Raw genomic sequence first — 20422 nt, forward strand, 5'->3', positions numbered from 1 at the left:
TTGTGCCATCTAGGGACCTTGTTTACTACATAGAGCACCCAAAAGAAATTCATGAGATAGCAAAGGTATCTAGATCACTCTACTCCTCTGGCTCTAATAAGACTGTAATTCAGACCTTCAGTTTCCTCCTTAAAATTCAAGTTACATTTTATCTCTTTTAGTTTTCAGAAGTATTATATATTATTTTCTAGACTTTAGTCTGTAATAAAGACCATGAATTTTAACAGTATTAAAATCTCAATAACTTCTTTTAAGCTTATCTACAACATATTAAAAGATCAAACCTAAATCATTGAAACACTCAGTAATGATTTAGCTTTGTTGAACAGGCAGAAAGAATTTAAAATTGCATCAATAATATTATAAAGTGTTTATATAAGGTATTTTTTATTTCATCAAAAAGAAAGTTTTGTTTTCAACTACCTTGTATTTTAACTTAGGTTGTAATTTGTATAAATTATTTTAGGTTTTAAAGAAATAACCTCATTTAAAAACAAATTAGTGAGAAAAAGGCAATATGAAGATTTCAGGCCACATTTTAATTAGCTCAAAAGGTTGCTTATGAAAGTGTTCTGCTAACCAAGATCTTTACTATTTAAAGAAAAGTAGTTTTTCTTCTCCTTGAGCTTGAGAAATCAGACCTAATAAAAATAAATATCATCCTAAATATTAATTTAGAGCCCAGAACTTAAGAGTTTTAAATTTAAAAATAAGTATATTCCAAACCCTGCAATTAATGATGATTGAATTAAACGAATGAAGTAAAAACAACAAAGAAACCTTCGGATAGTATCCTTTTCCTCTCACATACAAGTGTAGGTCTTTAAAATTTGTTTACTTTTTTTTTTCTCTCTTCTCTTTCAATGGTATGGATGTAAGTAAATGTCTGAATAGTTACAACATTAGTTAAACATTTTCCAAACAAATTTCTGTAGCAACATATTAGTACCCAAACTATTATTCACATTGCTTTGAGAGTTTTGTAACAGGGAGTTTCTTTTTAGTTCTTGTCTTTCTGAATAATAACCATTGTGTACTTTCCTTTTTAAGAAGAGATTGCAGTTTGTGGAAATAAGTATATCAAAACCCACTTAAAATTTGGTCACATTTAAAGTAATAACTTTAAGAATAATTAAACTAGCGACACAATTCACACTATAATGGCATTTGGTCTGTACAGAGCAATGTGGGAAGATTCCCCTGACAGTCTTCTTTACTGTATCCTCTTGCAGCTTTAAAATTCTCTGACTTCACTACTGTTGATCATTCTTTTCAAGATCAGAAATGAGGATATCTTCTAAATGCATTGTACTAAAGTTGCTTGTAGGATAGTAAGGATTTCTAAATTCTCCAAGCCTCCTGAAGAAACCACTATTCTGCTTGTATATGCAGAAGGAAAGTGTGGAAATTGCCAGAATTACTATCAGTGTCAGTGTTACGGCAAGAGGTACAATGCTGTGACTTGGTTCTGAAAGAAGATGAGAAAGAGGAAAACTTCAATGATAATGAAATAAGACAGATAGTGATTGTCATATACCAAACCAAACCCACTGCCATCGAGTTGATTCTGACTCATAGTGACCCTATAGGACAAAGTAGAACTGCCCCACTGGGTTTCCAAGGCTGTAAATCTTTACAGAAGCACACTGCCTCATCTTTCTCCAGTGGAGTAGCTGGTGGGTTTGAACCACCGACCTTTGGTTAGCAGATGAATGCTTTGTCCACTGTACCACCAGAACTCTTTGACTGTCATACAGTTACTTTTTTTTTAATTGTGATTTGTGTGAAGATTCATAGAGCAAATTCACTTTCCATACAGCAGTTCACATATACTTTGTCTCATGTCACTGACCACAGTTTACCACAATGCAACAGCTCCCCTCCCACTTCCTCCCCATAGTTACCTCTTCCCAGTGACCATCCCTCCATACACTCCTGCCCCCAGGCTGTCTCCCTGTGCATAAGCAGCTCTTCTTTCTCCCATGATTGTTCTCTCCAAGGCGTGTATCTACTTGAGGTAAATGTTCAACTCATATGCCTGTCTTTTGTTTGGCTGGAAACCACTGGTGTGGGTTCAATTCCAGACCTGAAGGGCAGCTGGGGGACATAGTCTCAGGGGTTCCACCAGGCTCTATCGGACCAGCAAACCTGGTCCCCACTTTTTTTTTTTCTCCAAATGATTTTGATTTTTGTTTCACATTGTTCTCCCTCTCTAGCAAGGATCTCCTACATAGATCCCCTTCCAAGTGGTTGACAGTGGTAGCCGGGCACCATCTAGTTCTTCTGGTCTCATAGTTGTATAGGCTGCATATCAGATGGTGTACCAGTCACTAGGACTAATTGTTTCCATGAATTTTGGTTTTCTTCATTCTTCTTTGCTCTGGACGAGGAGAGAAGCATCGTTGCATCTAGATGGCAGCTTGCTAGCTTTTAAGATCCCAGTGGCTACTCGCCAAAGTAGGAGGTGGAACAGTGCTTTGTATAGTATGTTATGCCAATTGAGCTTGATGTCCCCTGTGACTATGGTCCCAAGCCTGCAGGTTCAACTACTCGGTCCCTCTGGGTAGCTGGCTGTGACTAAGCAGTGACCACAACTTTGCCCCTTGTCAGCTCTACTATACACCTGGGAATTCTGATCATTCACATAAATTTATAGGACGATTGTCTGCCAACCCCATATATGTTCTTGGATATACTCCCCATTTCATAGACATACCTAATTGTTTAGCCTGTCCACCCATCTATCCATCCATATAAACATGTTTGCCTTCACTGACAATGCAGTACTGTATGTGCAAATGGGTTCATATTTGTTGTCTGTACCTCCCATGTACCTCTCTATGTCTTTCTCATCCTCAATGGTGCCATATTGGTCACTCACATTTGGTACATTGCCCTTCTCTTCACCCAAATCAATACTTATCTCTATCAATCTAACAGCCTTCCCTCCCCTCCCCATATAGTTACTTTTTATTTTATTATCACTAAGAAAAATCAAAATGTTCTCAACTGTTCCAAACATACCTTCTCCTGGATGTTCTATTAGAGTGTGAATGTCTAAAATAAAGCACAAAAAATACTGACATGAATTTTTTCTTTAAACTTAGCAAAATTATGTCATCATTTATAGCAGGGATCAGCAAACTATGGCCTGCAGACCAAATCTGCTGCCTGTCTTCATAAATAATGTTTTATCGGAACACGGCCACACATTCATTTATGTATTGTCTAGGGCTGCTTTTGTGCTATAAAGTCACAGCTGAGTAGTTATGACAGAGACCATCCAAACCTAAAGCCTAAAATATTTCCTATTTAGCCTTTTACAAGAAAGTTTGCCGACCCTTGATTTGTAGCGATCATCATTAGCACCCACACATATAAAACACTGATTTTTGGTGAAGCCAAAGAACTCTCATCAGTTAGCACTGTGCCAAGAATATAAATGAATAAAATATAGTGCCTGCCCCCAAGAACTCAGTTTTGTTGGGATCTAATATGGAATGTGTCCAGCAATGATGACTCCCTGTTGATATGCATCTTCACACCATTGTGATCTCAAGAACCTTGGGAAATAAATAATAGTTTTCCCATACAAAAAGTTAGAGGTTCCTGTTTTAAGACTTTCTACTGTAAAACTGTATCTCTTTTAAATAGAATCTACTTCAACATTTGCAAACTGCTTCGGTCCCTAAACCCAAACCAAACCCACTGCCATCGAGTCAACTCAGACTCATGGCAACTCGCTTTGGGTTTCTGAGGTGGTAAATCTTTACAGAAGTAGATTGCCCAGTCTTCCTTTCATGGAGCAGCTGGTGGGTTTGAACCGCCATCCTTCTAGTTAGAAGTCTAATGCCATAGGCACTATGCCACGAGGGTTGTTTGTTGCATGACTACTAACTGAATGGCTGGTGGTTCGAGTCTACTCAGAGGGGCCTTGAAAAAAAGCACTGGTGAATTGCTTCTGTAAGATTACAGTCATTGTAAGTATAATGTTAGATATAGGCTTTGTGGATACAAAAATTAATCTTTGAAAAAAACACCAAAATTTGAAAATTTGCTACAAAGCTACAAGTAATGAAGAAAGTGTTGTAATGGTCAAGGAATGGATCAGAGTCCAGAAATAGACCCACTTTAATATAGTGGTGTAAATTTTCACAAAGTTTCCAAAAGAATGAGACAGAAAAAATTGTTCTGGAATAACACAATATCCTAATGGAAAAAAAAAAAAAAAAAAAATCTTGACTCACTGCATCACTCACACCAGACACAAAAATTCATTTGTGTTGGATCATAGACTTAAATTTAAAAGCTATGTCTATAGAACTTCTAGAGGAAAGTGTAGGAGAAGATGTTCATGAACTTCGAGTTGTTAAAAAAAATAATTATAGCCATTGAAAACCCTATGGAGCTCACTTCTACTCTGAGACACATGAAGTCACTATGAATTGGAATTGACTCTATGTTAATATGTTATTTTATTTTATTCTTTTGATCAAGGTTAAGATCCACAAAAAGTTGTGGCAAATGATCCAGTGGATGAGTGAACGGGTCTGAGAGTGGAGGAAGTACCTTGGTGTACTCCATATGCTCATTCACTCTTATGTAAACTCAAAAGAAACAGCAATGGCATGACTACATCCCCCCTGCTCCCCAAAAGGTTGCTTTCACAATTTAAAACACAATGTTGGGTAATTTTACATAAAAATGATTGAAATCATGGTTGTCTCTGATGTCTTTAAGAAGGACTGTTCAAAGAGCATTTACTCTCAGAATGAAGCAGTGAGCAGGTGGCAGGTGTGGAAGGAACACTTAGAGGTAGACAATTTGGCGGCAGTCCTGTGTGGCCTCCGTTTGCATAGGGACTTTGCTCATCTGTAAAATGTCAATATTTTATCTGCTCCACAACTTTGGGAAGCTGCTGTGAAGGTTGTAATTGAGGTTATATAGGTATTATGGGAAGCTTTAAAGTATTGTATGGGGTATTTCTGATTTGTTCTTGATGCTTAAATGTCAGTGGATTGCTTGGGCAGCCTATTTAATAAGACTTAGTCATGTATTCCACATAGAGTTGATCCTACGGGACTGGGCTTCATACACTGGTGCTCACATCTACCAATTTTTTCTCCTTTATTAGACAGTATCTAATTGTCCTCAAAACTTGTTGATTCTCTTCAGAATGTCACTCCTAATTCTCCCATTCTTTTTTATTTCTATCATTCAAGTTACAACCTCTTTCCTTTACATCTGGATGAGTGTCTACAGCCAGAGCACATAGGAGTTCTCTTTTTCCTCTACCTCAGCATGGCACTGAAGACTCTGTGGTCAGATCCTATATTAGTGTCCAATTTTATTCCCATCACCTCCTTAGTGTGAACCTTCTGCTTTAATCTTCAGTGATGTTGGACCTTTTGTCCAAAATGCCCTTCTTCCTCTGTTGCAGCTCCTCAAATTCCATCCTTTGAGATTCCAAAGTCTCACTTCCTCTCTGGAGCCTTCTCCAACACTGCAGGCCATATCAATGCCCCTTCCGTACGATACTGGCATCCGGAAACGGTTGTGAATATTATAAATATCATTCTCTGTCAATGATGCTCATTTTAACATCCTCGCTTAGATAGTTCTGCCACTGTTTGTCACTAACTAGAAATTTTTTTTCTGGTTTAGATTTCAAAAATGATTTTTCTTTTTGTCACTACAAACTATTTAGCTCAAGATGAAGTTAAAATCTGACTTTTATAATATAGTATGGCTTGCAACTGAGAATTCCACCCTCTTGTTCTCAACAAAGATACCCAGGCTTAGCCTATATTTCCTGGAACCAAAGATGAATCTTAAAAATTCTGAGTATCAGTCATCAGAATTTCTGGTTTACATTTCTAGCTCTATTTGCTTGAGATAAACTGCTTTTGCCCATTAAGTAACAGCTACAGTGACATATTAAAGCCATATAGTCTTTGAGTTGCTTTATCTGCTTGTTAGTTGCTTTTTCTCTTCATATTAGAGAAAGGAGAAACTGTAGTGATCTCCAATTTGCTTGATATAAAACAAGATGATAATGTCAGAATCTGTCTGAAAATTCCCTGAATATTTGGATTTGAAAACCTTTAAATGCTAAAGAGGTAGACACTATTAGGGTAGAATCAGAATGAAGAATTATGCTCTAACTAGACTCACCTGCCTCCATTTTACATATAAATCCTTTTTTTTCTTGACACGGGGATAACTGCCACAGTCCTTCAGGGATCCTCAAGGCAACACACAAATGGGGTTTGAAGAGGTCTGTCTCTGGCTCCCGAACACCCCAATTTGACTGGTCTGTGGGAGTTCCATCAAACCACTTTATGGTTTCATCTGTGGGAAAATTACTGACTTATTATGAATTATACCAGGACTTGAATGAACCATAAAAAGCAGTACCCAGATTTAATGAGACTCTCTTCTTATTTACAAAGGGTAGATATTAATAGAGAGCTCCGGTGGCATAGTGACTAAGGCATGTGACTGCTAACCAGAGGGCTGCAGTTCAAACCCACCAGCCACTCCTCAGAAGGAAGACTGCGCAATCTACTTCTGTAGAGATACTGCCTTGGAAACCCAAGGAGGGGTTGCTATGAGTTGGATTCAACTCTATGGCAGTGAGTTGGGTTTGGGTTTTGGTTAGATATTAATAAACTTGCTTTGTGAACAAGCTCCTATCTGTTCAAGATATATTCTCATTTAGTTCACCCGTTTCTTACTATAATGGTTTGAATTTTAAAATATATTATTATAGTTAATTTAAAGAAATAATTGAATAAACAAATCAATTTAAGGAAAAGTCCTTAGAAGTCCTAACATGTATATCATTGCAAAATGGCTTGTTTCCTAAAAGAATTTCATAGTATGTTTCTTTAAATGGAAAGCCAGTAATGTCCATGGAGTGGAGGGATGGGAGAAGTCCATCCCATGCGAAGGCAATAAATAAAAAACTAAATTCACTGCTGTTGAGTCAGATATGACTCATAATGACCCCTCCTTGGGTTTCCGAGGAGGTATCTCTATGGAAGTAGATTGCCCAACTTTCCTTCCTGGGAGTGGCTGGTGGGTTTCAACCACCAGCCTTCTGGTTAGCACTCAAATGCCTTAGGCACTATGCTACCAGAGCTCCCATGTGAAGGCATAAGGAGGTACATTTTCTGAAAGAATTTTAAATCAACAGTAAAACTTACTAAAAGTGAGTCTGCTTTTTAGGTCTCTAGGTGGTAAAAATGGTTTGCTGACAGCTTGGCACTTGGAAACACCCAGCTGTACCATGGAAGAAAAGCCCTGGCAATCTGCTTTCTTTAAACTGCCTATAGAGCAGTTCTACTCTGTAACATATGGGGTCAACTAACAGCAACAACAGCTTTTTATTATTGCTGTGTCCTGACAATTCTAAACAATGTCAGTGATCAAATACTTCTCCTTACTAGCAATCAAATATTCCTCCCATCTTGGTACACCACTGTCATAAGCTTTCCATATCAATTATAATAATTTTCTTTACCAGTATTTTCCCATAAGCATGAATTAAGTAAAGGAAACATCATAATCTAATTTCATTACAAATTCTGGTTTATATGATTAGCAAATACTAATTGAATAGTACTATTTATCCCTGAACCATTTCTTTAACTCTATTGTGCTTTTATGCTATTTAGGAACCTGGGGTATGATGAGTGAAGTCTGTGAACATAAAGTCCTAGCTAAGCATCTTCACAACATGAGAGTAAGTATAAGATAAATCTAATGTTGTTATTTTGTTTGTTTTTATATTTGAGATGTGGAGATTATTTCAAAGGGCCTAGCAGTATAGAAGAGGGTTAGCAAAGTATCATTGGAGGAAAGGGCTCTAGGAATCATGTTTCTTTTTTTTTTCATAGCAACTACTGAATCTAAGGAGAGTTTTCTGGTTCACAAATGCCATTATCAGCAGCCTTAACAACTGTGTATTTATTTCATGCTCTCGTCTTCTCTACCCACTACTTACTGTTACTATCAAATTGAGCATTCAACCAAACCATCTGGACAGAAGAACCAAAAGCTAAAAGCTCTTCTAAGAGAAAAGTATTTTCAGCCTCATCCTTGATTGTTAAAAGATTAGATCCTATAAAAGAGACAAATACAAATAGCAAATGTTTATGTTTACACATATCCACAATTTTTAAAAAAAGTCTCCTCATACCATAGTCTATAAAATCTACCCAACTCTATAAAATCTACGGCCTGAAACTTCCCATAGTATATAAGTATATATATATTTTTTTAATTAAAAATTTTAAGCAAAACCACATTTATTGAAAGATATAAGCTTGCACCTTAGAGGTTAAAAGTACAGAATTAATTTTAGGGAACATTAAAAAATTCATAATTCAAATGCATTTAAAAGGAATATATTCTTGGGGAAGTGCAGTCTTCTGAGACATCATTTTAGGTTTTCAAATTCTGCACTGGACCATGAGTTTCTGGTATTAGTTGTCCCCAAACAAGCAAATTAATTTATTTTTTCAATGGTTTTGTTGCTTCTAAAGTTGCTAAATAATCAAATGAGGAAAACCACATTCTTTACAGAAATGTCAAGACAGAGCACACGGAAAGAACTTTACCATCACAAAAGAATTACCTTCCTTTTTGCAGTATTCATGAGCAGCCTCAAAACTCATACTGTCTAGGATGGTAGAAAAACTGTAGCAATTACTTTTAAATTTTATCCAAGGAATAGATGTTTCTAAGCACAACTCTGGGTGCTCAAATGGTCTTGTCTCTATGAACAAAAATCAGTTATGATTTCAGGGTGGTGGCTGTGTTCATTTACTGAGATAAACATTGCATTACATTCTCTGACAGACCAAGATAAATATATATAATGAGATTTTTGTGATAATACTCAGAAAGATTTGGTTTAATGTAAATGATTATAAACCAAGACCAGTTTTTGTAGCATTTCTGGCAGAAATAATCTTTGCCTATCGATAACAGAGCACATTAATGCACAGCTTCCTAGGCTTAGTTTGGGTGCTGCCTGGGTGAGGGTGGCTGTCTTTCATGTTTCCAATTCTTATCCCAGAGGATGAAACAATCAGGGTGATACGTGATTCACTGAAATACTGGCAGCTGCATGATGCTGACCAAAAGGACTTCCAAATGTACCAAATGTGTTCTATGCAGTGCTGAGTAAGTATCATAGTTTTAAAATATCCTTATCTGATAACAAACTTATGAGAAAGAATGCATTTAATAAACATAGCACAATGTAACGTAACAAAAATAAGGGAAACTTTTTTTAGGACAGGGATTTACCTCAGAGAGCAAGCTTAAGCCAGACACATCCACTTTGAGACACTGGCTCTGCCGCTTACTAGCTGCCTGGCTGTGGGCGTGTTACTCACCTCCCTATACACTGGACTCTCTGCAATGGTTAAGTGCTCAGCTGCTAACTGAAAGGTCAGAGGTTTGAACTCACCAGTTGTTCCTCGGGAGAAAAGACCTGGTGATTTGCTCTTGTAAAGATTTCAGCCTATGAAATGCTATGGGACAATTCAACTCTGTCACATAGGGTCGCTATGAATCAGAATTGACTTGATGGTGTACAACAACATCTATGAAAAGGAGCCAACAGCAATATTTTTCTTACAAATTGTTACACAGTCTAAATGAATTAGTGCCTGATATTCATTAAATAAATACATTGTTATTAAAAAGAGAAGGACCATTTTATGTTGTTTTGAAAGCAGAACCAGCTTTTCTAATACATATGGCTATCATTTACATTTTTATCATTCATTGTTTTGGTCAAAAGTTACATAATATGCATACTATTTGATTTATAATACACAGAAGTTAGTACATGCCTCTAAATTACTAAATACAAGACTTCAAAGAAGACCAGCTTATGTTAAACCAAACCAAACTCAACTCACTGCCGCGGAGTTGCATCCAACTCCTAGCGACCCCTTCTTGGGTTTCTGAGGCAGTATCACTACAGAAGTAGATTGCCCAACCTTCCTTCCGAGGAGTGACTGGTGGGTTTGAACTGCCAGGCTTCTGGTTAGCAGTCACATGCCTAACCTTAGGTTAGCAGCTCAAACCCACCAGCCACTCCACGGAAGGAAGATTACTTCCATAAAAATTTACCACCTTGGAAACCCAAAGAGGGTCGCTATGAGTCAGAATGGACTCAATGGCAGTGAGTTGTTTTTTTTTTTTTTCAATCAAGGGAGAGGTGACTTGGTGTAATGGGATAAACAAAGTATCGTCGAGTGAAGAGAGGTGGCTTCTAATCCTGATACTGCTGTTGGACAACTGTGAGATCCTTAGTACGCTATTTAACATTTTGAGGCGAAGTTTCATCTTTAAAACAAAGGAGTTGAGTAAGGTGGATTTTTTAATGTAAATTAGTAAGTTATGCAAAAGGCAAGGCCTGGCACATAGTAAATATCCAAACAGTATAAGTATTATTTGAGCTCTAGAATCTTAATAGTCTTTAATTTAGGCATAATCCTTAGTATGGTATTCAAGGCCACACATGCTCCCAAGCCCTCTTTCTAGACTCATTTTCCACCTCTCTCACCCAGTGATGCCAATAAATCGCAGCACTAGCTTTGTCTGAAATGTGCCCAGTTCTTTCTTTCTTCCATGCCTCTGCCCAGACTTTTCTGCTCAGAATGCCTCTCTATGTCCATCATAACTTACTTCCATCCCACCCATTCTTCAAGGCCCATCTCCACCATCACGTCTTTCAAAAACACTTTCCACATTCTCAAAATGCATATGATGAGTTTATTTTTTTCTTTAACTCCCACAACACTTGCTACCTCTCTTACATCACTTGGTAACCCTATCTGCTATAACAGCTACTTTTCTTAATATCACCGACAGGATCATAAGCCTCTTCTTACTACTCATCTTCGTATCATCTGCTTAGCACAGTGTCTTAAACACAGTAGGTACACAGTAAGTATATCTAGAGTTGAATGGAACTGAACCCACCAGTGGGCACATGACAAATGGCTCCTTGCAGAAATGACTCGCAGGCTGTGCTGCTCCAGTGTCCACTGGTGTCGGCAAAAACACAGTCACCAAAGGAGGATGACTCCTCGTCTTTCCAATAAGTGAAAGAGGACTTGGTGCCATCAGACCAGTCAAAATTAAGCCCATTCTGTGGAGGGAAATTCAGCCATCATTTCCTTTTCAAGACTACTGGCACTATTACCCAGCGTTGCCTGAATATCCCAAACCTCACACATAGATTTGTATTTCCACGTATCGTTTAAAGACAACTTGTGGATATGGCGTGACAAAAAGAATTATCTGCCACAAATCATATCTTTTTAAATTTTGTGGAATTCTTGGTCTTCTGCCACCATATTTTCCCAGTAAGCAATAAGAGTAAAGTTCAATCAATGTCCTTTACACCAAAGTAAATTTCAGATTGATCAAAGATTTAAATGTAAAATTGAAAACATAAAGTGTTAAAACTTGGCTAAGTTTTTTATACTCTTGGTGTTGGGAAAGTCTTTTCAAATCTGACACAAAAGCCAGAGGCCATAAAGTAAAATTGGCTACATAAAGTTAAAACATTCTGTAATATAAAATACAATAAATAAAGGAAAAAAGCAAACTGAGTAAAATAGTTCTATTGACTAATTTACTTAAAGAACTCTCCTAGATCAATAGGAAAAAGACACACACAAACACAAACAGAAAATGGGCAAAGAACTCAAGCACCAGATTCACAGAAAAAATGAAAAATGTTCAATAGCATATAAAGGTACTCAGTCATCTTTAAAATAAAAGAACACATGTTAAAATAACCATGAAATGCCACTTTTGCCTGTGCCACAGGCAAAAATTAACATTTTAATAATCAGGGTTGGCAAAGATGAGGGAACACCAGATATTGTTATTGGCAAAAGAAAAAAAAAAGTATAAACTTTTAGAAGGCAATTTGGTACTAGTTAAAATTTAAAGTACATTCAGAAATTTACTTTTGGAAATTATCCTATTTGCACAAAATAATTTGTTTTGCATTGTCTGTAATTGTGAAAAGTTGGGGAGAGCTCAACGCCCATTTACAGGGGGAATGGTTTAACAAATTTTGGTATATCCTTACATGTGCTTGTTACAAGGAATGAGTTAGATTTTCATGTGCTGATATGGAAAGCTGTAAAAGGTATTTTAAATAAAAAAGCAAGTTTCAGGACAGTATATGCAGTATGATCCCATTTGTGTTTAAAAATAATATATAATAGTCATAACAACAACAACAATACTCATTCTTTACATGTGCCTATGTAGAAAATTTCTAGGTAATACAGAGGAAAGTTATTTACAGTGATTAACTTTGTATAATAAAACTAGGTATTGGTTTAGAATAGACTTTATGTTTCACTAAAAATGAAATCTTACTTTCCCAAGCACATCCCTAGAGGGAAAAAAGTCTCTAAATATTAAATTTCAAAGGGTGCTGAATTAATTAATAACCACATTTCTTGGTAGGAAGCATGATTCACTTTTTTGGGGGATGTCTTAAATGTGACAAATCATCCAAATGTGGTTATTTTCATTTAAGATGTGTTCCAATGCACACACGAGGCAGTATCCCGGGAAACTCAGAGATTCTCAGAGAACCTTTAAAGGACATTATATATTCAGACTTTAGTCAAGTAGGTGTTTACCTCAACAAAACAAAACAAAAGGTGTACACTCTTATTTTGTAGTCATAAGCTGCTTATAAGGTAAGTCAGTAGTTATTGTATAAATTATTTAAATCATATTTACTTTTATTTCTGGGAACATTTTTTCTGTGTTAAATTCAATGGTTAAATCATTGAGGGGGTAAATGTGAAACTTAATTTTGCAAGGATGTGCCAAGGGATTCAGGACACCTACATCTGAGGTGAACATTCCAATCCAGTGGGGATGTCCTAGATGGTTGAGGATAAATGTGAAGAAGGACTGGTGATACTGGTCTGTAATGCTAACCAGTTCGGCTCCATGCATCAGGCAGGTTTTCATTGCTGTATACCAAGTCATATTTGCATTAATTATTTTGTAAGTCCTGTTTCCATAGTCTAAGGTACTGGGGATTGGATACACATCAGACATATTTATATCATGCCCAGAAGTATCTAGAAGAAGAAGAAGCACAAAAATCATTTGTAAAGTCTGGATGAAAAAGGGGAAGGCCAAGCTTAGCATGAACCCTTGTCACCACGCTCTGTGCTGATACACATGGGGTCATCAGGAGGTGGAATCAACTCAACAGTACCTGGTGGTTAACATCAGAGAATTTTTCTCTCCAGAATTGACTATTTCAAAGTGAGAACTCTACCTGAAATTGTACATGATGCTCATGAATTACAACACCTAGGAGATTTAATGACTGGTTCTTCAAAACTAGAAACATACATGGAAGCATTTATGGAAGATTCCCCACTTCCGAAGATCTGTTGTCAAAGTGACCACTTTTTGATGGAACTGATGACGATATTCTCAGGCAAGTTTTACTCCACTAGGTGCACTCAGCCTACTACAGGCTGGCTTTGCAGACCTTAATATTTACTAATAAAATACTCACATGTGTTATATAGTTACATATAGCATTGGAAACAATTTCATAAGTGGATGTTCTCAGATACAGTATTTGATTAAACTTTTGAGGTAGTATTATAATTACATATCCTGTTTAATGTTTACATGTATATATTCTAAGAATTTTCAAAAAATTGAGTAACTAAATATTCAGAAATAAACACAATTCTTATAAACAGTAACCATTAACGTATCACCTGTCAGAATCAAAGTTTACAAGTTAAAAAGGCAAGGTTTTCACACACATGATCATTAGTGCTTGTGTTTTCATGAAAGCTGTGATCATCGGTTAAGTGCTTGTCTGCTAACCAAAAGGCTGGTAGTTCGAACCTTGAAACTGAGCTTCCCTAGAACAGCTTTTCTAAGTATGACTTGATACTGGATATCATTAAAGAGTTCACATGCATATAACATTAAGAAATTTAATTCATATTTCAAATAATCATATATATGTTTGGCTGCTCAAAGTTCTACAGCTCCAGCCACAAACCTTCCAGGATGGCATGGTATAAGGAGTATACCCCCAGTAAAAGTACAATAGATGTTAGATATTGTTTTTGTTGTTACTGATTTTATTTTTATCACTAAAGGTCACACTATCTATAATAGTATGGCTTTGGTAGTTCACACCAAAAGCCCTTATGGTTTTGGCCATCAGATCTGGAAACACATACATGCCATATTTACCCAAAGAAACCATTTTTAAGGTTCCAAGAAAGATGTGAACATGAATTGGTTTATTTCCCCAACATTTTACAACATTTTTTAATGCTTTTTTTAAAATTGCATGAACAGACATATAATCTCAGAACAAAGTCATAATCTCTTTTAGTCTGACTAAAATGGAGGTATAACCTAGATCACCACCTCAGTGACCTCTACAGTTCCAAGAACCCACTACAGGCATAATCATGGGACAGCGGTGGATTAAATAACGAAATATACAGAGAGATAAGAATAAGTGCCTGGCTTTCTTAGCTAGGAAGTTGTTTGCTGTACAGCTGTGTAAAACAAATATGGAAGAGACAAATGAGCCATGGAAACGAAAGTAATAAAAATAAATATTTCTTACCTTGCATTTTTTCACAAACAAACCCGTAATCTTGCTTTCCACAGTCTTCAAAATACCATTTACCAGTGAAATGATAATTTGGATTACTTGACAGCAAGGCACAGAGCGGAATGTATTTTTGAACTTTTGTGGTGTTATGATGTGGAATCTTTAAAAGAATATACAAAGTTAACAAAAAATAGATCTTTGAAATTTTTACTCAGGCCATAATTTTCTGATTATACACAATTACTATTCATTTATTTTCATTTAATAAGCCTGATCACAACTCATTTCGTAACCTGCAAAATAAATAATTAATGTGATGAGTTAAGTAATTACATTTATGGAACATGAAAATTATATGAAATTGTATTATTAAAAATTAATACATTAACAGACATATAAATGTATGTGTACAAAGCTTTCGTAAACACATTTTGAAAAGGGTCTCATGCTAAAATAATTTCTACAGAAAAGAAATTTTAAAACTTACATTTATTATATCATATGGAGACCAGTTAGAATATACTACAGGCTTTCCATTTAGCCATTTTTCATAATCATCATTCTGTAATCCTATCCACACATTAGTGGTCTTGCCAAGAAGATTCATAGTAATGAAAGCTGAAAAATAGGAACACATTACCAAATTCAATCTCATATAAACCATTTGTATAATTATTGAACTCTGTTTGTAACTATGATTACATTTAAATGACAGGAAAATGTAATTACAAATCAATTGTAGAGGATCTGTTATTTTGTTCTTGTTAAGGTAACACAGTCTCTTTCACTTTCATTTCATTTAAATTGACAGAAATTAGCTGGCTAAGCCTGGGACTTCATTATATCATTTACAAAACAATTTCCAGTGTTCATTCATTGCTTTTCTAATGAAAAGATTTATCCATTATATACCTACTCCTCACTTATTGAGTATCTCGTTATCTGACATTTCACATTTACAGCAACAGTAAAAAGTCTGCTATTCAATTATTTTTCACATTATTGACATATGTCTGGCAGTAACGAATGCCTAGGTACTAGATGAGAGTAACTCTGGCTGTGATGGATAAGGTTATGTGTCAACTTATTTGGACTATGCTCCTCTGTGGGTTGGCAGGTATATAATGATGTAATTTGACAGTTAGGTAAAGATGTAGTCAGCCTCCATTTTGTGATCTGATGTGGTCAGCCTCCATTTTCACATAACACTGATTTTCACATAGTGAGCTGGTCTTTGGAAACTAATCTTGTTGATAAATAAGGAGTAGATGTATTTAAGTTAGAATATACTGCTGGCTGAATATAGATGAAAGTGTACAGATAAATCTCAAAGTATCTGAAAAATCACATCATACAATTATAATAGATTATACCTTAGATTATTTTAATCACTCAGAAATGGAGATCATAAATATGTCTCTACTTTTTCCATTATTAGTGATGAGACAAAAGACTCCAAAAGCCAGTAGTTTATTAGCAATGCAGTATACTAACTTTTGTAAATGTCATGATATTAAAAAAAAAAAAAAACCATCTAAGTCAAATGGAAAACTTCTGTGCCTCAGCAATATAATTCTTTAAATGTTGATTTGGAAATGTTAGTAATTTTTGGAATATATATTTTTGAATGCTTGAATAGAAATGGTTACTCTGGCCTGGTTGAACACTTGAGTATTCTACCTTGTTCCACTTCACTTTCAATGGAGACCAGTGTTCCACCTTCTTCAACACAGAAATTTTGAGCAGCTGTCCAGTTCTTATGATGGTTTGGATTTTGGGGGATTTTCACCAAAAGACACTATAAAAAAAACACCAAGTATTCAGTTTTACATTTTTTAAAACAAAATTAATTCCCAAAGACACTCTGAGGATTACCCTCGAAAATTCTATGACATTTTCTTGGGCAGGAATAACCTCTTTTTCTTTCACTTGCTCCAAAACAAAGAGCAGCAGCCTTCAGGTTAGTCAATGCTGGCACACATGAATTTGCATCTGGCAGGAACAAAAACAAGATGTGTGTTGTAGACGGGATTTCAGAACAATATCTTTTGCTCAATGAAAAATAGTATTCCCAGCTACAAAGGAGCCAGACTGACTGCCCACTTTACAGTGGCAGATTTTGTCTACAAAAATTCTGGGGGTGGAAATGAATTGTTTAGTTCAAATCATTTACAAATACTTTTCTTCATTCTAAGTGGGAAGGGAATATTGAAGAATCAAACAACATCAGGTATTTAAATTCATTAAATAGTTGGAATCAGACATTTGGTCAATAAATCAATAAGGAAGAGCCAGAAAAGAAACAACGAGCCTAGTGGGAGGAAAAACTGGCAAAGCAGGGCCAATGAAAGAGGCAGAAGGAGAAACAAAGGGAGAAAAGGCTGTTAGATTTGGCAATGAGAGGTTGATTGCTACTCATGACAGAGACATGTCTGTGGCATGGCGGGGTTTCTTTGCTATGGGATGAGAAAGGGAATGGTGCCTATATGGTAGGTAAGGCAGGGCTGAAGGAAAGCTTCTCCACCCCATAAATTTCAGCGAGGAGTCCCTGGGTGATACAAACAGTTAATGTGCTCGGCTGCTAACTGAAAGATTGAAGATTTGACTCCACCCAGAGACACCTCAGAAGAAAGACCTGGTGATCTACTTCCTGAAAATCAGTCACCGAAAACCCTGTGGAGCACAGTTCTACTCTGACACACACAGGGTTGCCATGAGTTGGAATTAACTCGGTGGCAACTGGCTTTAAAGTTCACTGAAATTTAAACATGTTGTTAAGACCAGATACAGTCAGGGGAGAGAGAGAGAGATAAGAGAAACAGACTATAATGGATCAGGCAAGCTTCCAGAGGAGTCAGGAGAGACTTTATGCAAAGGATAAAGTGAACTTTGGTGAAATTTCAAGATTTGTTTTCTTCTCAGGGGATAGTTTTTGGTTTTTGAAGACATTTCTTGTTGTCAAAACTGGGCAGAAGGTTGTTACTGGCATCTAGTGGGTAGAGGCAAGGGATGCTACTAAACCTACAACGCACAGGACAGCTCTCACAGCAAAGGACTGTTTGGCCCCAGAGTCTATAGCACCAAGGAGATTCTTTTCAAAACTCAGTCCTGATGATGACATTCTTTAGTTCAAAGCCCTTCAGATGTTTCCCGCTGATCTTCGGATGAAAGCCAGAAACCCTGAGCTACCCTGAAGTTGAGTTACCAACTAAGAGGAAATGCATTCTTTTGGTTCCCTTTACCTTGTATGCTTCACAAAAACACTGAATTGTGCTTAAACGAATTTAATTTTATAACAACTCCCTCTTTATCTATTTCTTTTCTTTTTGCCTCTTTCTTCTAATTACAAATTCCAAAGAGAGGCACATACTAATTATTAGAAAGTCTTATCATTTAATTCAAATTCACCCTGTGTTCAGATAGTCACACTAATGAACCATTCAAAAGTACCAATGAGCCTAGTTGGTTCAGTTAGCTCAATAAATCTCTCCAGAAACACACACACACACACACACACACACACCCTCAACACACACACACAATGTTTGTCTCACTCAACTTTTACTAGCCTGACTATGGGAGTGTGGCCTCCCATTACCACAACCTCATTGTTTTTAAAAATACAACATATTTACTAACATATTCTGAAATGGTATCATTAATAATTAAAGTAAAGCAAGATGAAGTACAGCATCCTTAATTTTAAACTGTATATTTACTTATTAATTTGCAAAATGTGATCAGGTTTAATGCAACTATGACTGATTTAAGGAGGTACTACTATATTCCAAATGAATTTTGAATATAAAATTATTTTTTGTCTCAAAGGCATTTCCAGTTCAACATTTGAAAATGGAATTCATGACTTCCTTCCCCTTTCCCCCACCCCCTCACCTGACTTTGAATGGCACAGTTAGCCACGCATTTATATAAGCTAGAAATCTAGGAGTTATCCTCACCCTCCCACTCCATCACACCTATAACTCCACCAATTAGATACCTCTTTTCTCAAATACCACCGCCCCACTGTCTCTGCTACCACCATCGTAGCCCAAGCTACAATCTCTTGCCTGGATTACTGCAGAAGCTTCCCAACTGCTCTTCTTACCACTGTCCTTCTCCAAACTATCCTTGGTGCTGCACCCTGAGTGATTCTTTTCAAAACTAGAGTCTTGGTGATGTCACTCTTTAGTAAAAAACCTTCAGGGGTTTTCCATTGCTTTTAGAATAAAACAGAAACTAACCTGATATGGCTGTTGGCCTTTGTTTACCTCTTTGTTGATGTTGTTGTTATGTGCCGTAGAGTTGGACCTGACTCATAGCGACCCCTCCTTGGGTTTCCGAAGCAATATAACTATGAAAGTAGATTGTCCAACCTTTCTTCCGAGGAGTGGCTGGTGGGTTTGAACTGCCAGCCTTCTGGTTAGCAGTCAAATGCCTTAGGCATTATGCAACCAGAGCTCCTTGTTTCCCTCTTTAGTCAGTATCAATTCTCACCATTTTAGGTCTCCATGCTTCCTTTAAGGAGCTCTGGTGGCACAGTGGTTAAGGCATTTGGCTGCTAACCAAAAGGTTGGTGGTTAGAAACCACCAACTGCTCCGCCAGAGAGGGATGAGGCAGTCTGCTTTCGTAAAGTTTTACAGCCTTGGAACCCTACAGGGGCAGTTCTACTCTGTCCTACAGAGTCACTACGAGATGGAATCAACTCAACAGCAGTGGGTTTCTTCCTTTTGTTTCTTAAACACACTTTCTGTAGAACTATGGGACTCTCCCTCATGGCATGTGTCACAGTTTTAAATTATAGTTACATTCCTGATCGATTTATTAATGTTTATTTTCCCTCTAGTCTATAAACTACAAAAGAGGACTTGTGTATGCTTTTCCCCATAATTGCATTCCTAATATCCAATATAGTTAAACAAAAAAAGTGTTAAGAATTTGTATAAATTTAAAATACAGTTTTTTTTCTTTTTTGGAAATCAAATATTGGCAAATCCCAAACTAGATGATATAAAGTTATTAACATCCAATCCAAGTCCTTGACTAAAAAGTGAAGAAGATAGAAGCACAAGAGTTAATCTAGAATAATTAGAATTTCTTCCTTTGAGAGCTCTGCTATGATAAGTATCTTAAATGACTCCCTTTTCCTGGAGTGATTCTTGGTTAAACACCTTTTACCTCATCAAACACAGAGAAGATAATTTATGAGACACTAGAAATGATGCTTAACTTCTGAACATCTCAGTTTTTAAAACTCTAAAGGTGGATAATTAGTCAGTCAACTCAAATTTCTTTCCTAGAAATGACCAATAAAAATTAGTCCTAAGAAACTGACCAAAGTTGAATGGCACATAATACATGGAAACTCACTGCCAACTGTGAAGTTCTTCACCATTTTCACCAATTTTCCTTATGTAGCTTTATTTATTAAACAAGAAAAAGTATCCCAAAACTGGAGATCCATTTGCAGAAAAATGAAACAAGATCTATATCTCACACCATCCACAAAAACGAACTCCAGATGGATCAAAGACTTGATCCTAAAACTATGTGTGTGAAACTTAAAACTATACAGTTCCTCAAGGAAAATTTAGGGTCAAATTTAAGGGCCCTAATATATGGCATAAATAGACTATCAAGCATAATTCAAAATGCACCAACAGCAGAAGAGAAACCAGATGATTGGGACCTTCTAAAAATTAAATTTTTATGTGCTTCCAAAGACTTCTCCAAAAGAGTCAAAAGAGAAC

General features: G+C 36.4%; 1 protein-coding gene across 1 annotated transcript in view; it reads right to left on the bottom strand.

Annotated features, from left to right (window-relative positions):
- Window positions 1-1253: 1253 nt before the first annotated feature.
- Window positions 1254-20422, bottom strand: part of PLA2R1 (phospholipase A2 receptor 1) — a 163467-nt gene continuing 144298 nt past the window's right edge. Inside the window, exons 20-29 of the mRNA XM_007941852.1 lie at window positions 16352-16469; window positions 15159-15289; window positions 14684-14831; window positions 12910-13148; window positions 11008-11176; window positions 8642-8782; window positions 8009-8125; window positions 6175-6351; window positions 3025-3057; window positions 1254-1468 (exon numbers count right to left, since the gene is read on the bottom strand). Of these exons, the coding sequence (XP_007940043.1) occupies window positions 1254-1468; window positions 3025-3057; window positions 6175-6351; window positions 8009-8125; window positions 8642-8782; window positions 11008-11176; window positions 12910-13148; window positions 14684-14831; window positions 15159-15289; window positions 16352-16469 (1488 nt within the window). The remainder of the gene's footprint in view (window positions 1469-3024; window positions 3058-6174; window positions 6352-8008; window positions 8126-8641; window positions 8783-11007; window positions 11177-12909; window positions 13149-14683; window positions 14832-15158; window positions 15290-16351; window positions 16470-20422) is intronic.

This window comes from Orycteropus afer, unplaced genomic scaffold, assembly GCF_000298275.1.
Source record: "Orycteropus afer afer isolate SDZICR_OR568_19922 unplaced genomic scaffold, OryAfe1.0 scaffold00084, whole genome shotgun sequence".
Lineage (NCBI taxonomy): Eukaryota > Metazoa > Chordata > Mammalia > Tubulidentata > Orycteropodidae > Orycteropus > Orycteropus afer.